This window comes from Charadrius vociferus, unplaced genomic scaffold (genome assembly GCF_000708025.1).
Source record: "Charadrius vociferus isolate BGI_N301 unplaced genomic scaffold, ASM70802v2 scaffold185, whole genome shotgun sequence".
Taxonomy (NCBI): domain Eukaryota; kingdom Metazoa; phylum Chordata; class Aves; order Charadriiformes; family Charadriidae; genus Charadrius; species Charadrius vociferus.
In genome coordinates this window covers 2,955,120-2,976,505 of record NW_009648955.1, presented here as the reverse complement: position 1 = coordinate 2,976,505, position 21,386 = coordinate 2,955,120, and the positions used below count along the sequence as shown (strand labels likewise).

At 38.9% G+C, this 21,386-nt stretch overlaps 1 protein-coding gene across 1 annotated transcript in view; it reads left to right on the top strand.

Annotated features, from left to right (window-relative positions):
* Positions 1–21,386, top strand: part of ME1 (malic enzyme 1, NADP(+)-dependent, cytosolic) — a 139,063-nt gene that overhangs the window by 48,387 nt on the left and 69,290 nt on the right. Inside the window, exon 5 of the mRNA XM_009887468.1 lies at positions 10,201–10,304. Within this exon, the coding sequence (XP_009885770.1) occupies positions 10,201–10,304 (104 nt within the window). The remainder of the gene's footprint in view (positions 1–10,200; positions 10,305–21,386) is intronic.

Sequence of the window (21,386 nt, the reverse complement as noted above, 5' to 3'; positions counted from 1 at the left end):
TCCCCAGTTCAAGAGGGACAGGGAACTGCTGGAGAGAGTCCAGCGAAGGGCAACCAAGATGGTTGAGGGATTGGAGCATCTCCCTTATGAGGAAAGGCTGAGAGAGCTGGGACTCTTTAGCCTGGAGAAGAGAAGGCTGAGGGGAGACCTTATTACTACTTACAAATATCTAAAGGGTGGGTTGAAGGAGGATGGAGCCACACTCTTCTCAGTGGTTGCCAGTGACAGGACGAGGGGCAATGGGCACAAGCTGGAACATAGGAAGTTCCATTCAAATACATGGAAAAACTAATTTATGGTTCGGGTGACACTGGCACAGGCTGCCCAGGGAGGTTGTGGAGTCTCCTTCTCTGGAGCTTTTCAAAACCCGCCTGGATGCAGCCCTGAGTAATGTGCTCTGGGCAATCCTGCTTTAGCAGGGGAGTTGGACTAGATGATCTCTAGAGGTCCCTTCCAACTCTGAAAATTCTGTGATTCTGTGATTCTGTGATTCAAAGTGTTTGAACCATTTCAAGCACCTATATCTTTTCATACTCTCTTGATTAAGCTGAAGAGGGTAATTTAAGATAGCTATGCTCCTGGTAATTTTGCAGGAAAAAAGAAAATAAAAATATCTCCAACTTCTATAAAAAGTTTCACTGAGGGTAGACTTGTTTTTAGCGTACTATTTAGGCTACTGTGGGTACTATTGTGGCCCTTCTTAGATGTTATTGTTTGGCCACCTTCTGTGATTTATTATAAGCACTTACTGCTGGACCCTCAAGTAGGGTCCAGCATGTCCTCCTTTTTTTTGAGGACAATGAACTTTGAAAGTTTGATTGTGATAATCTATTTCTATAGCTTCCAGTTTCCATTATCCATCAGCTTTTTTTCACAGTGGAGCATCGAGGGTATTGTTAAATGTTTTGATTGTCTTGATGTTTTGATTTGTGGCAGGACATGCAGATTGAGATTTTAGCCATGTAGCTGCTGGGGTTCACGAAGAGGAAATGATAGTCATTGACGGTATGGGGGCTGTTGAAGGTCAGTTGTGTAGAGAGCTTAAGGGTTAGTCTGAGCCTTTTCTGGGATTCAGTGAAAGCTTTTACAGAAAGTAGATGTCAGGGAGTTTAGGAGAAAGTAGATGTCAGGGGTTTAGGAGATTTCTTGTTAGGTGGTCTGAAAATTATATGAATAAGATACAACAGACTTCTCAGATTTCTTTGCTTTCTGATTATTATTTTTATGTTAAAATATTAATGATTATATGCCGCATAATCTGCTGAAGTCCTAAATGATGTCAGATTCTTCAGGACTATTGTTTTCTCAATAGGCAAATGATTAAGTTTTTCAAGAAGTGCCATTGGCATGAAGACAACCATTTGTTTTCAGTTTTACTGTATAAAAGAGTTATGCATCCTAAAATTGTGTCTGATGAAATGTTGCTCCAAAACCATGGTTATAAGCGTCTTCCAAGTTCCAACTCAAATTACAGGCATTTGTGGAATTGGCTTCGCCCCTATCCGTGCAGACAGATGTTAACATCAGGAGAGTTCTCTGAGACTGTTAAACATAATGCAGAGTATTTATCTTGCTGTTTATTTTATTTTTCTTGAAGTAAACAATGAATTAGGCCTCTCTGATATCCTTACTAAGTCTGCTACATACAGTTCTGGCAGCGGATCATATGATGCCTGCTAGCCTGAATTACTGCAGCAGTACCACCTTAGACATTGTGGTGATGCTCTTTTGTTGCAAAATCATTTGTAACATCCTGAAGAAGAGGCAGAAAACAGTATTCAATGGGACTTATGGGTTATGTCTAAGGAAGAGAGAAAAAATCATAGGGAGAGGAGCAGGGCACCCTTCAGCTACTCTTGACTTCATCCTGCTACATGAGAGATGAGGGGGTTTTGCTCTTACTTCATTTTTAAAGCTTTTTTGAAAGATAATTGTCAAGCTGAGGAACTGGCAGAGTTTTTTTAGTTTAGTAGCACAACCAGAAAATACACATTGAAATAAACTCTGTTACTATTTATGTGTAATCACACAGTTCTTTCTATGGAGAAAAAGACAGGTTAGATAGTCAGATGATGAGGAGGAAGAAGAGTTAGAAAACCTCTGGTGAACTTTACTTAAATTTATCTAGGGTCCTTCAAACAATAAAAGAAGATAAAATAAAAATTTGAGGGAGTTTTTGTGCTGGCTGTCCCTACAAATCTTTCAGGCATCTTTTGGGAGATGTAAAGTCAGAATTTTTAAAGAGTTTTGCAGTAAAGGACAAATGAAATTATGGAAGTGTGTTACTGCAGTTATGTTGCTTGTTGCCACTTATTGCTTATCCCCAGAATGCAGCTGCCTCTGTATTCCGCCCATAGTGACAGTGCCCTGTTTGTACAAAGCATGCTATTATTTTCAGATTGGCACAAGTCACACAGAAAATGGATCATTCTATAGTCTTTCTTTTGTATAAATTAAGGAAATTCCAAGATTTGAAATCGTTTCTCCTCCCCTTTCCTCCTAGCAATCAATTGCCTTATTAATGACCTGCTTGTCATAGCTGCTATTTGGTGTAGAAGTTAAATGTAGATTTAGAAGACAGACCTGATGCATCTGTGTGGTGGTGGTACACAAGCATGGTACTAGGAAAAGAACTGCAGTGTTATAAAACAGGACTTTGTGAATTTTAGTTTTGAAGCTAACATTCAGTTAACAGAAGATGTTGGCATAATTGTATGTTTACAATTGAAAAACTTTGTTTCTCATTTGTCTAGTATGAAAAATTGACAAACTCGCAAGCTTTGAAGGCAGGGTTTTTTTCTTCAGTTACAGTACCTTCATAAAAAATACCTAATTGAGTCTGGAGGAAAATGTCTGCTTTTGTCCTTATGAACAGCACACAGTTTGTGCTGCGGATTCAGTGATGGCAGTTCTATGATATTTGCTTCTAATGGTTTTTAGAAGTTAAGCTGGTTCAAAAGAGTCAACGTAAGCTTTTGACCCGAAAAAAGTTCCAATGGCCCTTAAATTTCAGGGAAAGACCATTTTTTTTTTACTTTGTCTTTTGTCTAGCAAAGATGTAGTCTGGAATATGCTTCACTGTTAAGCCATACTCCCAGGTCTTTCCTAATTTCAAACTGCCACAAAGAACAAGGTGTTCAAAGCAGTTTTTGCTAGATTCTCCATTAATGTTACTGTAAGATTTTTCTTAATAGCAATGGAAATTTTATGGAAAAGCTAAATCATTTTTGTGTGAATATTTTATACCATGCACCAGAAAGGAGAGCAGGTAGAACAAAAGCCCAATTGCTCTGAAAAAAAATCATTAATCTAATGTCTGATATATTATTGCCTTTAAAAATATTTAATTTTTACTATTCATTATGAAGTATGGCAAAATGTACAGTTAGCGTAGCTATACTGTGTGTTATATGTAATTTTTAAAGCCAATCCAAAAGACAAGTTCAGATGTCCCTGTGAAATCCAGATTACTGGGAATGGAAAAGTCAGAAAGGAACTTGCTTAGGGATGTGCATCGTTGATGGGCATCTGACTGTAAATGGTATTATGAGTTTCAAGTGCTTGGAAATACTGAATTACACCTAAAAATCATGAGATAAACTTTTGATTTCTAAAGAGTATTTTGTAATTTCCAGTCTTTTGGAGGTAAGCTCAGAGTGTGACTCACGTGTACCTAACAGACTCACCCCTGCACCATCAACAGCCCGTGAGCTTTTCACCCATCACTTCATTACCTAGACTGACTTGTAGACACAAAAACCACTGCATTGCCTGACTCGAAAAGCAGACAGCACAACAGCCTCTTGAAAAATCCTATGCATCTTGCCTCTTGCTGCAGCAACTTTTTCTCTTTGGATTTTGCACTTGGTGCCCCCTCACTAAGACAGCTTGTGCTATTTTGTATATTTTATGTATGTTTGTAAATGTTACCCTTAGGGGGCTGAATGGTCTTTAGCTTTGCATTCTCATGCAAGGGAAGAACTGAGCTTCCTGGGAGAGCCCTTTTGGTACCCATGAGAAGGAGAGGAGGGATGCAGGCGGAGTGAGAGGGCTGGAGGGATGGCGCCTGCTCGGCATGCAGCCCGTGCACACTGGGGCCTTTATTTGGTGGCACATACATGCTCCGGAACCAGCCCACAGAATGTCCTTGGCGCAGCCTGGCTTTGTGCAGTCTCTTGCTTGGGGACAGGCTGTGGTAACTTCATAGTGTGTTACAAGATTCCTTCATGAAGCATTCTTTCCACCCATTAGGGTGATTTTTATTTTGTTGTTAAATTAAAGTTCGCTGGAGCTGACAGTTTTTCAGCTGGGTAAAGCTGTCTGCATGCGTGGGAAATACTAGAATATAAGCAACAGCGTTTAGTGCACAGTCAAAGCTACAACTGGTAATTCTTCATCAGGTTAAGAAAAGAGTAAGTTTCCTGAGAAGGCGGCAAGCAAAGGATATAAAGGTCAAATTGACAGATAAACAACCTTATGAAAGGAAAGAACAAGCTGGATTGGATAAGTCAAGACTGTCTTTACGGAGAAATAACTGAAAACATTTAGAGTAGTTGGTGCAAAGCTATGGGATCACTATGCATGTATGGAAGAGAATGTATTCTCTTTTTTTTAGCCCAATCTTAAATTATTTTAAACAGAATTGGAAATAATGTAACTTATTTTCTGTTACATTAGGATATTGCTTCATCAGAGTATTAATAAATATCTGTATTTTGACAAGCCTCAAAAATGCGTAATATTCTTTGCTTTTTTTTTTTCCCCCACAGAAATTGTGCCCTTCCAACACTGTAATTAAGATTGATGTCAAAGGAACATTATGAATGCATTATCTTTTAAATTCTTGACTCTCACAGATCTCGAATTTTGTCTGGACAGACAATGGACAGTTTTCAGTGATGTTTTTTGGGTTACAGATGGGAAAATGTTAATTTTCAACTGTTCAACTGTTTCAACAACAACTGTTGTCTGCATACACAATATCTTTGTCTCTCAAGTACTGACAGCCACTTGGGTTTGGCAAGTCTAGCACTGTTGGGCTCAACTTTTTAAATTCGTGTCCAATGTGTGGGATTTTTTCTGCTTTATTTACACCTAGAATGACCTATCGTGATACCCAGTTTTTTGGCCTCCTATTTTGGGATCTTTTATGACATCCTCTCTTATGGGGGATCCCCTGGAGGAAACTGAGGTGCAAAGAGCAGTGGTGCTCTGTATACCAGTACCTATCTGTTGGGGATGTCCAGATAAAGTGCTACCTTAGACTCCCAAAGATGAGGTCAACTTCTTTTGTGGAGAAACAGAGGATAAGGACACTTTTTCTCTTGCGCAAGAGGCCCCTTGCAGTTTGCAAATGTGTTGACAAAGGTCTAGTCTTTAGATGATAGAAGGGACAATGATCTCTTCTTTGTAAGTATGTCATGGGGCCTGTGTAGTTCAAAGAAAACAAAATTTTAAAAAAATCGTTAGCTCACTGATTATGAAACTTCTTTTTGCAAAGTATTCTACATCCTAAAAACCCAATTGGTGTCATTGTTACTTGCAGCATTTAGCGCATCTGAAATTCATTTAGCATTTGGAAACACAGAATCTGTTACACGTTTTAAGGCATCATCCTGTATTTCAAACTTCAAAATAAGCTTATTCAAAGAAAAAAAGGCTTCCTAGTCTAATATAAATTGAAATCTTATACATTCTTCCTAATGCCATAAAAAACACTTTGCAGCTGTTCTTGCAGGACAGAAATTGTGATTCAGCATGTTAGTACTTGCAAACCAAAAATTTAAATGAACACAGATTGATTACTGGGTAATTAGTATTGATAGAAGCTGAAGTTAAGTCCAAAAGACGGGCGTTGTTTCTGACTGCTTAACTCTTATTGGAAAAAGTTTCACATTGGGTGAAATTTCAATCTTGTGGAACCAAAAAAAAAAAAAAGTCCAACTTTCCTGCAGGACAGAAATTCCCCTGTGCTCACCAGCCCTTTCCCAACCTGGGAAAACTGAGAAAAGAAGTAGTTTACAGAAAGAATCTACAGTATATTAGTATAAGAAAATAGTAACACTTGAAAAAGCAGCAGCATTCCCACAGTTTTCTTGGTAACTGTGTGCCCTGTTAGACCAATCATACTGTGAACTGTGTTTCATTTCTGGCACATGGCATGTCTTTTTCCCAAAGCTTCCGATGTCCCATACAAATGTAGTTCTCCTTTAATTTTATAAATGTGGCTCTAATGCAAATCATTTTAGAACTGCTGGAGGGTTTTGACATTTTAATGGCATGGGGGAAGTTGTTGCTCTGAAGCATTGCCGTAGACCAAAGACTTTCTAGGTGGCACTGAGAGGTTCTGGACGCTCTCTGCTGCCATCTTTGTGAGTGGAAAGGCTCGGTGTCTTGCAGTTCTTCACCTCCAATTTTCCATGAAGCTGTTCACTAAAGTATATATCTGTTCCAAAGAAACAACTCAGTGCCAAGTTTGAGAATAGATGACATTTCCGCATGTTTGTTCTCCACTGATGATAAATATAAGTGTGTAATTTTCTGTTTCTTGCTCGTTTGGCTTTTGTAGCTAAATTAGAGCCAGGTGCACAGCTCAAGCCTTGCTTGAACTTTGATGGTTTGCTGATCTCTTTACTATACGTGTGCACAAGTAAGGTGGTATAAACAGCTTGCCTTTTTCTTAAAACCCCAAAGGTCATTACAGTTTTAATACACTCAGGTGGTGCTTCAAAGAACTCTTTGTTATTTTACGCAGCTAATTCTAAGTAGATCTACATGATATTTCCAGTACCAGAACCTCAATTAAGCCCTTTATTCTTGTAAAACCTTATTTCTATTAAAGCTTGAATGTACCACATTGCTAAACCTGAATGTTTTAGAACTTTTTTTTAGCCTTAGAGTGTGTCTAAAAATAAACCAGCATCAGCTTTTTCAGTATCATTTAATATGCATAACAAACCCACTAAACTGGGAAAAGCAAAGTTATGTTTTGAAGGAGATTCGATTTCCAAAAGAACAAAACACAGTTTAAGCTTTGACAACAAGCTGGGGAACAAAAGAAACCCAAGTCATTGAGGAAAAGTACCTAATCATCATGTCAGCTTGACATACTCGATTGTAGGATGGAACTTTCTTTTCGGTAATCTGTTTTGAAAGCCATGAAATAGTCGATAGCAAATGTTAATCTCTCAAGATGTGTGAACCCTCTAAAAAAAACCAACCACTGTGGACCCGGTTTGCATGGTGTTGACCTGAATAAGGGGATAATGTGCTTAAGCAGCTTATTCATTCTTCAGTGGCCTTTGGAAAGGCAGCAGTCCCACAATGGTTTGCCACTCAGGGCTCAGACGTGACCACTGTTCTTTTCACTTGCTGAATGTTTCATTCTTTTGTCTCCGCCCCGGGTTTCTTCATACGTTGTTCCAAACAGGAATATAAAGGAACTTTTTGGGGCTATTTCTTGTCGAACTGTAACGTTTGTGAAGCAGAATGCACTGAGCTGTAAAGGAATTTTGAACTCTGGGTATATAGCTGGCCAAGCTTTTCATCAGAGATGTGTCGCTGAATTAATTGTCTCTGCTTGTGAGACTTCCCAGGCTGGAAGTTTAAACATACCCCAGAAACATTGTATTAATGGTTTTAAATATTCCACATTAAATTTCGGCATCAAAGATATGTGAATAAATTGCTATAGTGGTCTTATAAATGGAGCTGTTTCAGAGTCCTGAGTTTCAATGTTGGCTATAGATTTAAATGCTAAATATTAAAGACCAAAAGTGGCAAAAGGAGCATAAGAGCACCTGTGGCTTGTTTAGCACTTTTTAAACAGCATAACTGTGAATGCCTGTTTCTCTTGAACTTTCACAGAATCACTGCCCAACGTAAGCTGGCTTCTTGAAGGAATCAGTGTGACTCAGTCTGGCTGCAAAGGGTTTGGGAAATATGTCTTCAGAATTTAAAAAATAAAGGGACCAAAGATAAAGATATCTCTTTTACTTCAGACATTGTTTTACAAGATGAGTACACAGACTGATTTTTTTATAAAAGTCTTGCAGAAGTATGTTAAAAGAGCAAATCAATTTGGGAAGAATAGTTACACGAGTTGGGAAGGGGATAAGTTACTTACACTGAACTGGACCGTAGAGCATGCGGTATACTTGCACAGGAGATGGAGTAAGAGAAGCCTGCTGGCGTGGAAAGCCACAGTAGTGGGATTTTAGAAATGGGATTGCTGTTTCTGAGTCCTACCGTGATGCTCCTGACAGGGGCTCCTGCTGCTTGGCAGCTCTGCTTTCCAGCCTTGCGTGCTAAGTCTGGTGGGAAGCACGAGGCAACTCCCACAGGGTTTCCAAACTTGTCTTAAGATTTCACATTGCTAAACAGTTCATTTGCAATTCCTGTGAATTTATCTACCAGAGAAATAAAATTATCCTTGATTTGTCAGATTCTCCTGAGGTCATTTTAATAACTAGGCAAACTCAAAATGGAAATGAAAAAATAATTCCAGAAGTAGTCCTTGACTACAAAATTGGAAATGGTTATATATAAAAAAAAGAAGAGCATACAAAAGAGAAAATTACTTTGGAAGGTACCTGACATCAAGCTCTTGCCAGCTTTTCCTGCAGTATCTGGAATAGGTGCATAATTATGATTTGGATTTTGCTGCTAGAATACCTAGAATAATGTAATTGCACAGGTAAAATTATTGCAGCCAAAGAATATGCTACTTAAGCATGAACGCTACATAGAATTGGGAACAAATAAAATGCTCACAATGTAATGACTTCATTTTCATTTATAAAGTAATTTTGATTTTGAACTTCACTTGTTCTCCAATCCAAATAGTTGAACTAACAAATTCTGAAAGTCTATAAGTAATGCATTAAAAATAGCTTGTTTTGAAATGGTAATGAATTTAGCAACAGTTTAAGAAAAATTGGCTTTTAATTCTGCTGAATTTTTGTATTGACTTTTAAAATATTCTAATCTGATATCTTTAATTTTTTTATGGAAGCAGAGAGAGAAGTGAGGGAGAGACAAACAGCTCTGTCTCTAGGTCTGCATCAGAGTACTTCTAGGGGAGACAGAACACCACCAAAGGTTTTATGTTTCGTTCTGATTCAAATTAGTCTCCAACTGGGGCTTGTGACCCAAAGGATTTTTCAGTTCTACAACATAGAACAGCTGTGAAGGGAATTTAGGCACTTTTCTAAAATACAGAAATCAAGTTTCTGATTCCCAGCCTGAAACATCCTGAGCAAGCTTTCCAGCCTTGTTACTTCATTTTGTAGATTGAAGGCTCTCTCCTGAAAGGAGAGGTGGTCTGTATTTTTCTTTACAATGTTTTCCTAATTGAAGCTGGTGTACAAGTTTCTGCAACCATGTTGGCTTTGGAAATCGTTTTTGGATGAAAAATGTTAGGTCAAGCTCCTGACCGATTCTGCAAGCTGTTTGGGCATGTGTGGGAGGATTGCACACTAGATGTGATGGAGAAATTAGCTTGTTCATTTTCAGAGGCCTGTGAAAAATAATAGCAAAGAGTGTCTTTCAGTGAGAGTTCTTGGGAAAGCCAGTGAAAGTGTTGAGACTGGGGAACTGCTGTAGCTGGAGTGAATTATCACAAGTGATTGCAAAACACATATAGTAATTTGTAAATTGTCATTTGGAAATACATCAGACCAAAACAAGACCATCTAGTAGCTTGGAAGGAAAAGGTCAAAGGTTTGGTTATGATTTGGCATATTGAATTTTAGAAAGCAGCACATTTTCTGAATATCAGTTCATCAACACAGTTGAAATGATGGACTCTGGGAGAGATTTGTGAAATGTGATGATAAAAGTAAAGAAAATGCCTTTTTTAAAGTGTCAGAGTGCTGTCAGAATGTAAAGGGAAAAGAGAAAAGTACTAACTAAAACTTTAAAAGATACTTTTGAAACCTGACTTCCCAGAATAAACTTTTTCACGTGGAAACAATACACTCCCTTTGAGACTAGGGTATCCCTTTTCATTGATACAAAAGGGTGTTTCTTTAATCTCTTTGTTGCGTTTCTTCAGTCTTTATATAGAGGTGGATAAATGGATATGTACTTCATATGTTTGGGTTAATCCTCAAACACTGTATTGTTGTTCCCTTCTTATTAACTTAGAGTGTACTAGTGTAACTTGCTCTTGTAATAGCTGAAACATTTTTTTTTTAACAGGCATTGCTGAAAGATCCTTTGTATATTGGGCTGAGACACAAGAGAATCAGAGGTCAAGCCTATGATGATCTTCTTGATGAATTCATGGAAGCTGTGACTTCAAGGTATGTGATATATCTGTGCTATTCATTGGTGAATTCCACTGTGAACTTCATCTTGGGAGAAATAAAGGTCAGTAGCTTATGAAAGAAAGACAAAGTTGTTAGGTTTCTGATAGTTGTTATTTCAAGCATAGTATTTTATAACTGCCTGAACTACTTGCCTTTAATATTGCAGTTTTATGAATTCACTGCAAGAGTGGTAAAACTCATCTTGAGATGAGTGAATTAGTTTTTCAAGCGTCTTTTTCGAGATTTGGATTGTTAAGTATTTGCCTAATAATTTTCTATGCCTAGCACTGTGCCTACGTGATTTTCTCTGTGTCTGTGATTTCATATGTGAGATGTCAGCAGCCTGAAAGAAGCTATCATACTTGGCAACCCCTGCCTCTGCCCCCACCAAAACCACGACAGGCCTAAGCTTTCAGTGTTTTGATTTTAAATGTCATGGTATGGACCTATACCAAGTCAGCTCTTTCTCTTGCTTGTTTTTTCCTATACAGAAAGTAGTTAAATTTATTATTAGACCGTGATGAATAAAATAGTTCTTCTCACATGTCAAATAACACATTTGCTCATATTTTCCTTGTTTGTTAAAATATTTTGAGTTCTAGCCCTTCATTCAATGTGCATACTTAAAATAGCCCGAGTGCCAGGATCCTTAGCAGAATACATTTTCTGCATCTGCATCCCAAACCTTGGACTGAACTGTGGGACCTGGAAATCCTTTCCAGCTCCTCAGTCTTTGCTTGTATCCCATCTGCATTTTGACTCTATGTTGGGACCTCACCTGGATGTGCACAACCTCTGCACAACTTCTTCCTGCCCTGGTTCCTGCACAAAAGAAACTTGGGCAAGCAGGTAGGATTAATTTCTGTGCCTGAAGCAGGTATTCCTCTGTGTATTACTATACTCTTCCCCATCACCCCCAGTTGGCTGACACTCCGTTGTTCTTAATCTTGCTACGGAAGTTGCTGGTTTGGCTCTACCCTGTAATGTGTTTGCTCCTTTTCTGAATATGCCCTTTCAAATAAAATTGATGCCTTTTCACCTTCCTAATAAAAGGTTCAGAGCATTAGAAATTGCTCTGTGGACAATGTTTTGAGAATGTATTACATTCTCTAACTCATCCTTTCTTTAAAATGAAACACCAATTGTTTCTTTGTGTATGAGGTTCAACAATGCCAAGTGCTGGGTCCTGCACTTGGGTCACATCAACCCCATGCAGTGCTACATGCTTGGGGAAGAGTGGATGGAAAGCTGACTGGTGGAAAAGGACCTGGGGGTGTTGTTTGACATCTGGCTGAATGTGAACCAGCCTGCCCTCTATCAGGAATAGTGTGGCCAGCAGGACTAGGGAAGTGATCTTTCCCCTGTACTTGGCACTGATGAGGCCACACCTCAAGTACTGTGTCCAGTTTTGGGCCCCTCACTACAAGAAAGACATTGAGGTGCTGGAGCGCGTCCAAGGAAGAAAAACAAAACCCTTGATGATTCTAGACTGAAGGAAATCATCAGAGTCAAGCAGAAGATTATCTCAATAATGTTTGAAGGTCTGGTTGACATGCTCTTTTTACTTAAACATCTTTAAAACTCTATAATTTTGAGCAGTTTTGAGCAATTTGTGTTTGCTTGACCTTCTGAAAGATCACTTAGTTCTCAGCTAAATCTGTCATGGTCTACAGTGGTATAATTTATTTCATGTCTAAAGTGGAGCACTTACACATTATAATTCAAAATTTGCGTGGTTTACTTGTGAATTGTTTTGGCTGTATTGTGATTTCTATATTGATTATGATACTCATTTGCTAAGGTGAAGGGAAAAGTGATGTAGTTAAGTCAAAATCAAGTCCATTTGCTCAATCATGTAATACGTTCCTAAATTCGAATTTGTGTTTAGCATCCTGCTAGCAGACTCAGCACTTGCAGCTGATTCTGGTGTGGTGGGTCTGACTGTTAGAGATGCAGGTCATGATTTGCTTTATCGTGTGTTACTTTCCCTTGCCAGCCATTGTGGTGATCTAGGTAATTGTATGCTTTGGTTAAATGCTAGTTATCTTTTCCTTGTGAAAGTTTCTCTTATGTTTTTCCTCATTTCACTTTTCTTAGCCTTCTGCTGGCTGTTTCACAGAGGGAGTATTTGCTTTGCTGATCTTAGATGCGTGTTTGATCTGTTACATTTTAGATTAGCCATATTTATTATTAGTTACTCCCATGGTACTCCAGAAGAGGCTTTCTTATTTAGCATTGACTAAACAATTCTGAGAATGGGAGTTCAGGGGAAATCTGTTGTTGTGTTTTCAGTACCGTGGAGTATTATTCTCCATGACATAGATAACCATGAATATCACAAAGCACGAGGGTATAATGTATTTTTAGTAAGCCAAATCTAAAGACTATGTTAAATGCCTGGTTTAGATATTTTCACTTTCATAATTCTCCAGAGAAGCCAAATGTTAATAGAAGCGAGAGCCAGGTTTTAGCAGCACTGCCTGGGAACAAGCAGGAGTAGGCAGCCTTACGGGGCAGTGCACTTTGTACAGCCTTTTCATTGGCTTCCAGGGAAGCTTCCTAGACATGCACATCATCTTGATTGATGGCTAAGTTTTGAAAGTCTAGATTTTTATAAGCTGATGCAGCATCATTTGTAGTGTTTCATGTTGAAATGTCACCTTTATACAGTAAATGTTGTGATGTATAATAAAGAAAATGCTTTATAGAAAAGTGTGTCTCATGAAGGTATAGCTTCATCAGCTACAATACTTTCCTCTTCTGAGCATCCACTGCAGTTCACCCCCAAAAAGTTCTTCTTACGAAACAAAATTATTTATGAAAGACTCAGGATTTAAAAAAAAACAACCCACAACTTAAATCATCCATTACTAAAAGATTCTGGTACAGTATCCAGTGTGCTATCATGGCAGAATGGAACAAGTACAATGTGATTTTTCCCAGATGTGGGAAAGCAGAAGCATATGGAAAGTATCTGGATTTCTGTTGACATAAATCCAGTGTACAGCTTTTATTTATTTATGTACGTATACATTTATCTGTTTACTTATTTATTACTAGTGCCAGCAGCTGCCCTCTCTGAGGGCAGGTGCTATAATTTCTCTGGACATTACCAGGTGTTTCTTGCTTTTGTGTCAGTGTAGTAATTTAGTGGAACAGGAATATTCTAAATGAAAGGAATGTTTTATAACTTGAGAAAAAATGGACAGTTATCTTCATCACTGAAGAACGTAAATCAGACCGGAATTTGAAATGTTTGTTAAGTTTCTGCCCTATGGAGAAATGGGCCATAAAACATTTTATACAGAGACGTAAAATTTTCCAAATGACAAGTTGTTCTTAAATACCTATGTTTACAGAGGAAACTCTGAGAGGAGGGATTGCTAAACAAGACTTTGGTAACTGGGGTTGATCCACCAAGGCTTCCTGTGTAACCAGAGGAAATAACTCTATCCCGGTTCCTATTTCTTCCTTACTTGCCTACGATGATGCAAAGAGAAATATATCAGTGGCCAAGAAGTATTCATGTACAACAGTGAATGGATTATAGAAATACTTGAGGGGAAAATACATAGAACAGAGATGGAACAAGACATGTGGGGAGAGCAAAAAAGCACCTTTTTAATAGCAGGGTCTTGACTTTTCCTTGCTTGATGCAAAATGTAGATTTAAAAGGTCTGGAAAATTTTTTCTTATTTTGAAGGAGACTTCCTTTTCACAAATCTGTTAAAGATAACTCCACCTTGAACCCCTCCAAAAAATGCCAGAGTAGGGAGGAACAGCATCCCACCAGCTTGCTTTCTGCTGCAGACCATCCCCAATAGAAGGCCCAGTGCACTGGGGAGGGACAATACTGACTTGCACCTCTGTTCTGTGAACATGTATGAAACTTTTAGAATCTGGAAAGAATCTGGTGTAATTTCTGAAGGTTATTTCCTCACCCACCTACCGCAACCCCAAAGAGTTGGATGAAATTATTATTCTGTTATAAGCTAAACCTTGTGGATTCGTGATGTGTAAAAGCAACTCTATAACACTGAAATTATCCTTCTGTGTGTGCTTGATGATGAGTTTTCAGTTTCACTTCAAGATGCAAATAATAGTGGTGGACCCTTGAAAAGTAATATCATGTGTCATTTATGTTCTCTTCTGTAATCATATTTTAATTAAATCCTTCCCCGCTCTTTTTATATGCTGTGCTTTTCTCAAGTTTGTGAGCTATAAACCAAGCTGCTGACAATTGTAATTCAGTATGTTCTGTGCTAAATTACCATGATGTAGTCATTATTCCTCATTTGCCTGATTACATTATTCACAGATGGTAGCAGGGTTTCCTTTCACATCATGTGTTACTTTAAAATTGTTTTATGGTAAGTATGGTTTATCTAACTTTGAGAACAACTGTAAGAGTTACATATCCACAAAATAAAAATACACAAATATTTTAATAGATGTTTTCATTTAGTAGATTACATTAGAATATAATTCAATTTGTGAATAAATTAATTCAAACAGCCCTTACTTTTGGCAAGAGAATATACTGGCAAGTCAACATAAAAGGTGCTTATAGCTGTGCATCATTAAGGAAGTGGTTGGACCACACAATGGTTCTGACAGTATGTTCAAGCACAGATTGTGAATACAAGAACATTGGTGCCTCTGTCCTCTTCTCCACTGTAGTACTGCAAGACCAAGGCTTGTATCACGCCTGTACATTCCCATATTGTTGAAGTTAAAGTGGCTGTCAGAAAGCGTGCAGGAAGAAATACTGCTACAACAACTCCCTCCTATGGCAAACCTGGTGAAGATCTTTCTGTTCAGAGATTTTGTCCCTCAGTGGGACTTAGACCCTTTGAGGCAATTTTTCAAGTCTATAACTACCTGTTCCTTCCCTCATTCAGTGAACATTACCTTCCTAGGGAAGAACACCATGGACAGCAGGATAGGAGAAAGGTGGGTCCTTAGGTGGAAGCCCATACACTGGCTTGGCTACAGTTACAATTTGTTTTTGAACTTACCCTCAGTTCCTTCCTGTGGTTACACCTGAGGTTCATTTCCAGTCATTGCTGGGTTTGTGTTCCTGAAACTGCCTAGTCCCAAAGCTCAGGCATCCTTACCTACCTAGACTCCCAGGTGGACTTTGCTTTTATACTGACAGGGCAAAACCATTCAGGAGGATCCTTAGGTTGTTTACCTACTAAAAAAAGGTCCTAAAACTCCAAAAAATTGTGATTTTAAAACGGCAGCTATTACTTTGGATAGTGGAGAGTGTTGTGGAAGAGGACAACTCAGACAGTTTGATAAGCAGCATTTATTTTTTTATCCTAGTTCAAGCTGCTGTGATGGTTTGCCTGAGGAAAATCTTCAAATTTGGTGATTAACCATGATGACTTCTAACTATTATCACTTGCAACATTTAAATTCTCAACAGATGATACCACCTCTAGGAAGTTTGTTGAGGAACCCTGAACCGTTCCCCAGTATGTGGTGCTTAATGGGGTACCCTGCTTGAAATCGTCCTTGCCTGCCTATGTAGGGGGAAAAGAGAAGTAACTTAGCTGTAGTATATTTTTTGAGATGGAATGCTTTTGTGTTTGTTTGCTGCTCCTTCATTTGCCAAATCCAGGGAACTCTGAGATGGAGGAAAGAAGACTGGGTAGAAGGCATCTACTTCTGTATATTCCATCAGGTAAGGGGGAGCAGGTTAATTAATTGACCTTCAGTATGAATATTCCTTATAAACAATACATCACAGAAAGAACACAGGCAAGCAATCTTTCTTTTTGTTTTTGTGTGCCTTGTACCCCCTGCTGGTTCATTTCGTGGTACGGTTCTTAAGATTCAATGGCTGGGCAGTGGCTGTTTGATAGTCCTGGACAAAAGCAGCCCACTGACCTCCTGCAGAATGAATCTGAATTCTGCTTCCTTCTTTTAAAACCTCAGTTTAAACTCGTCCTTGGTTTTGCCATAATCTGTATTTCTAGAGGTTTGTGTTCTGCTTGCTCTAACACCAAAATCAACCATGAAATTTTGTACTGCTGTTTCTCTCTGGACTTAGAACTGCAGAAACGTGTGATTCATGACACTAGTTTATCTGCCTTCATATTTTTCCTTAAAATGCATTTGTGCTTTCATTACCTGGAACATGAAAACAGACAACAGGTATTGCTTGATTGATTGAGTTGCCTCAGCTAACTTAAGAAAATGTACATATCTTACTTCTAGTAGGGTGCTTTCTATCCATCCTTCTCAATAGCTTTTGTTTCTATTCCATCTCTGGGCCTGTCACTTTTACAGCTTAACATAATGGAGATCAGCTTGATTAAGATTTTTTTTTAAGATTTTGATTAAGATTTTTTTGTTTGCCCCTATTGTATAAATAGCCAATAACAACACGTTTCTCCTAAAAATAGGACCATGTCTCTTGTTACAGGAGAAGCGTTTGTCATTTCCCAAATGGGACTACTCTGTGCAGAAGCTCTGAGTCCTCTTCCATCAATGTCCTTGGCAAGGGAAGGGCCTATGCTTTGTCATCTGAAACCACACTTAGCTCTCACAGCGATATGAACTGTTCTGATTCATCATTTCCTTTCTTTTGCATACTCTTGAAAAATGCTGACAGCTTGCCAGAGCAGTAATGAATAAATATAAATATTCCACCCTCTGAGTTTAGGTGACAGTCAAAACAACAGCAGCAGTGGACACTGCTGGGAATGTTTCAGATGAGATGCAGAAGTGGAATGCGCTCTACTTTGAGGCAGAAAAGGCCTCTGTAGCCATTTCATTTTCTTAAGGTTCACCCTATAGCAAAACAGGAATGTAGGCCAAGTCGCACCAGGTTTTTGATTTCATGTGTGATCTGAATCTTCTATAATGCAATTATAAGGTCTTTCTGAATCTCTTGTAATGCTATTTTCTGCCGCCAGATAATCTGGTTGGTTCCTCAGATGATACAAGTCTGTACTGTGCTGCCTAATGCCCAAGCTTCAAGCCTTTGGCAGTGGAAGCTCAGGGAAATTTGCAGTTGTATTAGAGTGTTGGGGTTTTTTTACCTTTACATAAAATGAAAGTGAAATAAAACTATGCTAATGAATAGCATTACAGTTGTAAAATCTGGCATGGAAAAGATAGAAAATATAAATTTCAGACCAGCCTTATTTGCATTCAAGCTATGCATCATCTTTTACTAGGCTTTGCCTAGAACCTTGATTGACTCGGTTTCCAGAATGGGCAAAGCAGAAGGAGTAGACTTGGAGTTATACTGGCAGCTGTGCCTCCGGTGGAAGATCTTTTGGGGATTTTGTGACTGGTAGCTTTTGACAGCTTTGAAGACTTCTGCATATTCATTTGAAAACTTGTTATATCTAGGAAAAAGATAAACCAGTGCTGCAGGCAAAGTTAAATTATATCTGGTTGATGGAAATGTTACAAATATATGCTTTCCAAACTTTTCAGACAGAGTAAGTGGCATACGGAAAAGTGAATCTGTCAGTGAAGCAAAATCACAGCAGGATAGACAGACCCTAATCACATCAAGTTTATTTGTAGAATCTTATTATTGTTTGTAATGCGAGACCTTAGAGAAATTCTTAGCAAAGATCAGCAGAGGAGCCTTGAAGAAATAAAGCTTCAATTCATCCCTTAAAGAAAACAAAAAGTAATGAGATCCTCAAACACAGTACCGAGGGGGAAGGGTATTGTTTTGTTTTTGTGGGACAAGATAGAGAGAACAAGAGAATATTTTTAGTATTTTTAATATGCCTCTTGTACCAAAACTGACTTCGGAGCTCAGAATTGGATGTATCCATGTTCTTATAATGCTCAGCTATGTCCCAGACTTGTTGCAGTCATACAAAACCCAACAAATGAAGAACACGCTGTTCTCAGGCTTTTCTTCTCCGAACTATTTTAAGAAGGGATTTTTTCAAATGGAAAAGGCCTGGGTAATCTCAGTTACTTTCCTTCCTCTTTTATAGCTCCAGCAAATGGTGGGCAGGATTCTCAACAGAAGTCAGCTGGTGCAACTGTATTGTAAATGGAGTGAATGTTGATTTATTTGAATAATTTGTGTGAGTGTAATATTTTAACAAGGTTTATATTGTTGTTACAGAAGTATAGTAGTTTTCCAGGCCGTCAGAAGCAGCAGTTCCTTAATTTTTTTTTTCTTTGGAAACTCTAATAAAGTAAAATATGAAATTTTTGGCTGCAGTTCACATCAGAATGTAATAAGAGCTCTGTCCCTCTTATCCCAGCTCCGTCTCTGTCCCATTACAAGTTAAGAATTATTTCTACCTAGATTTCAACTCTCAGGAAAACTTTCATTTGCTGTCAGTCTGGCTAGTGAGATTGGGTACCTCAGTGCTTCATCCCTCCCTGCTCCTTTACCCAAGCCAGACGGTGACACTACTGAGCATGTAGTGTCTGAGCACTACTGAGCACTACCTGAACTGTGCTGGCTCCCACCTGAGATTGCTGATCCACGGCAGCAGATCAGCCCGTGTCCGTGGGTGCCTCTGCTGCAGCTCGCAGGCTGGGGCTCCAGGATGCCAACTGCAGTGGGACTTCGGTAGCCTAAGATTTGCTGGTAAAATAAAGCCCTGCTGTGGGAGGGCAGAAGGCAGCCAATACGGCTGAGGCCAGAGTGAGTGCTGTCCTCCTGGACTGACCTAGATGTCTTACCCTGCCCAAACCAATCCTGCCCTCCATGAGAAGGCCTGGCCCAACTGAGGGCCATGGTCACCTCCCACCTAGGAAAGACTTGGATCTCTCCTTTCCCTGCACCCTCTGATGCATGTGTGCCAGGTACAAGGAGTTTTTAACATATGGTTTGTAGACCACCCTTGGTAGGAGACATAGATCGATCAGTTGGTAGTCTGAATTTCCTGATCTCCTGCTTGAGTACAACTTTTAGAGTTAAATCTGCTTGTTACTGTCACAGAGTAAGTATCACAGGGGTAAGAAGGATGTAGTGGAGTCGTTGGTGTAGACCTAGGGACTGGTGGGGCCACTGCGTTTTAGTTAAGCACAACTGAACCAGTGCTCAGGAGGGCGCATGGTTTGACCAGATCCAGAAAATCTGAGAGCTTCCCCATGAGTTTGGTGGGGCCTAAAAAACACTACCACCCAAGTGTCAGTTGTTGTCTGGAGCAATGCAATTGTGTAATGTATCATCTGAGGAATTCCCTTCTTTTATGCCTACTATGGATTATAAACATTGTTGGTGCCCAGTTGCCTACAAATAATAAGCCATTAGGAAATATAATGGTCATAACCTATTCATCATTTGGATGTTACTAACTTGTTTTGCCACTGGCTGATTTAGCAATAAACCAGAATTTTTATTTTCAATTATTGACACATCACTCTGATAAATTATTTGACTGGACTAAGCTAAAAATGTAATAATTCATACACCTGACAGAATTTGGTACAAGGGTATGAGTGTGTCAGGGGGAAGTTATTAGCGCTGACATGCTTTAAGTAATTGCATCTTCAGAGTCTGTTCATTTGGGCCTGATTCTGAACAAAAATTCTGGAAACCTATAAATCAGCAAGCATAGTTTTGAAAATATAATTTTTATGTAGTCTAAACTGCTTTCTATTTTTTGTTTAGAACTTACACAGAGAATGGAAATATACATTGATCCTAGTTATTTTAAAATGATCCCTTATCAGCTGCACCTAGAAGAGTAATAGGCCAACACAGGCTCTGCCAGAAAGACTGTCTTCCTTAGTTTGTTCCAAATACAGTCTGTGATACCTTCTCAGTTCCTTTGCTGATTTACTGCATCTGTGCTGATGAAATAGACATAACCATGACCTGCTGTTGACATTAATGGTGGACAACATCAGTGACCTTAAAAGATTCAGATGATACAAAAGGGGGGAAGAAGTATTGTAACACTCTAAATGTTTCGATATCAATATGTTACCAGCTATTTTTTAAACCTTTAAATCTAAAAGGGTTAGGGAGCTGTAACTAGAGACAAGGTCCTCTCCTACCAGCAACTTGCGTCCCAGCTATACTGATTTGGGGCAGGGGACAATGTTTTTGGGTATCAAGGACATGTCCCTGAGGAACTTCATCCCATGGTAGTGTCTGCAGCAGGAGGCAACACAGAAGGCAACTTATTCTGTCTCCAAGACATGGGCAGCCCCAACTCAGCACAGGCCTTCCCCTTTGCCTGTTTCTGTCCTGAGGCTCATGAAAATAGATGATAGTATCAACATCTCATGTTTTTCATATGGTATGCTTTTAGATTTCGGATGCTGCTGTGGTGTTTGTGTATCATGTGTCTCTGATTACATCTCCTAATGTATAGTGCATATCTGTTCGTATCAAATATTTATTTCAGTCTAAGCTACATTTGTTACCTTACCCATCACGGCTTACTCTTTGGTATGTCAGATGTTTGCAGATTGCTGTATAACTGTATTTTATACTGTTTTCCACTGTAGTTGTACCCTTTTTTTTAACAAAATCTAGCATGAGAGAATAGATATGTTGCCATGGATCTTCAGTGGATATCTTAGAACTGATGTAAATTATTTTTAGATGCTTTCATACCTGAGCATCAAAAGTTTTTTCTTGTAAGCATTGTCATCACTGTATTAAAATTTGATAGTGACATTAGACAGTTGTTTGTACTCCCAGATTAGACAAACCCCTGTATTCCCAGAATTTAGTTATGCATGCTCCTTGAGACCGTTGTGAGACAGAGCACTCACTAGGATCAAGGGCTCACAAACAAGTTTTTGTACAGTCTTCCCATGAATTGTGATGGAAATTTCAGTGGCTTCCCTGTCCATCCTAGAATCTGCAGTAGTAATCCATATGTCCTTAAGTAGCAATATAGCCTACTGAAGTGGGGACATATGGCACTTCTGAAAATCGGGATACTTGTCTTTAGGTGCTTAACTGTGGATTTAAATGCTGACTTGTAAAATGGAAATATTTAACCTTATCCTGAGATTACAGCCATATTAGTCTTTCAGCTGTGCAAATTTTGTGATATGAACTGTCTGCCAGCAATTTGGGACTAGGATCAGAAAGCATGTCAGAACTGACTTCTGCAG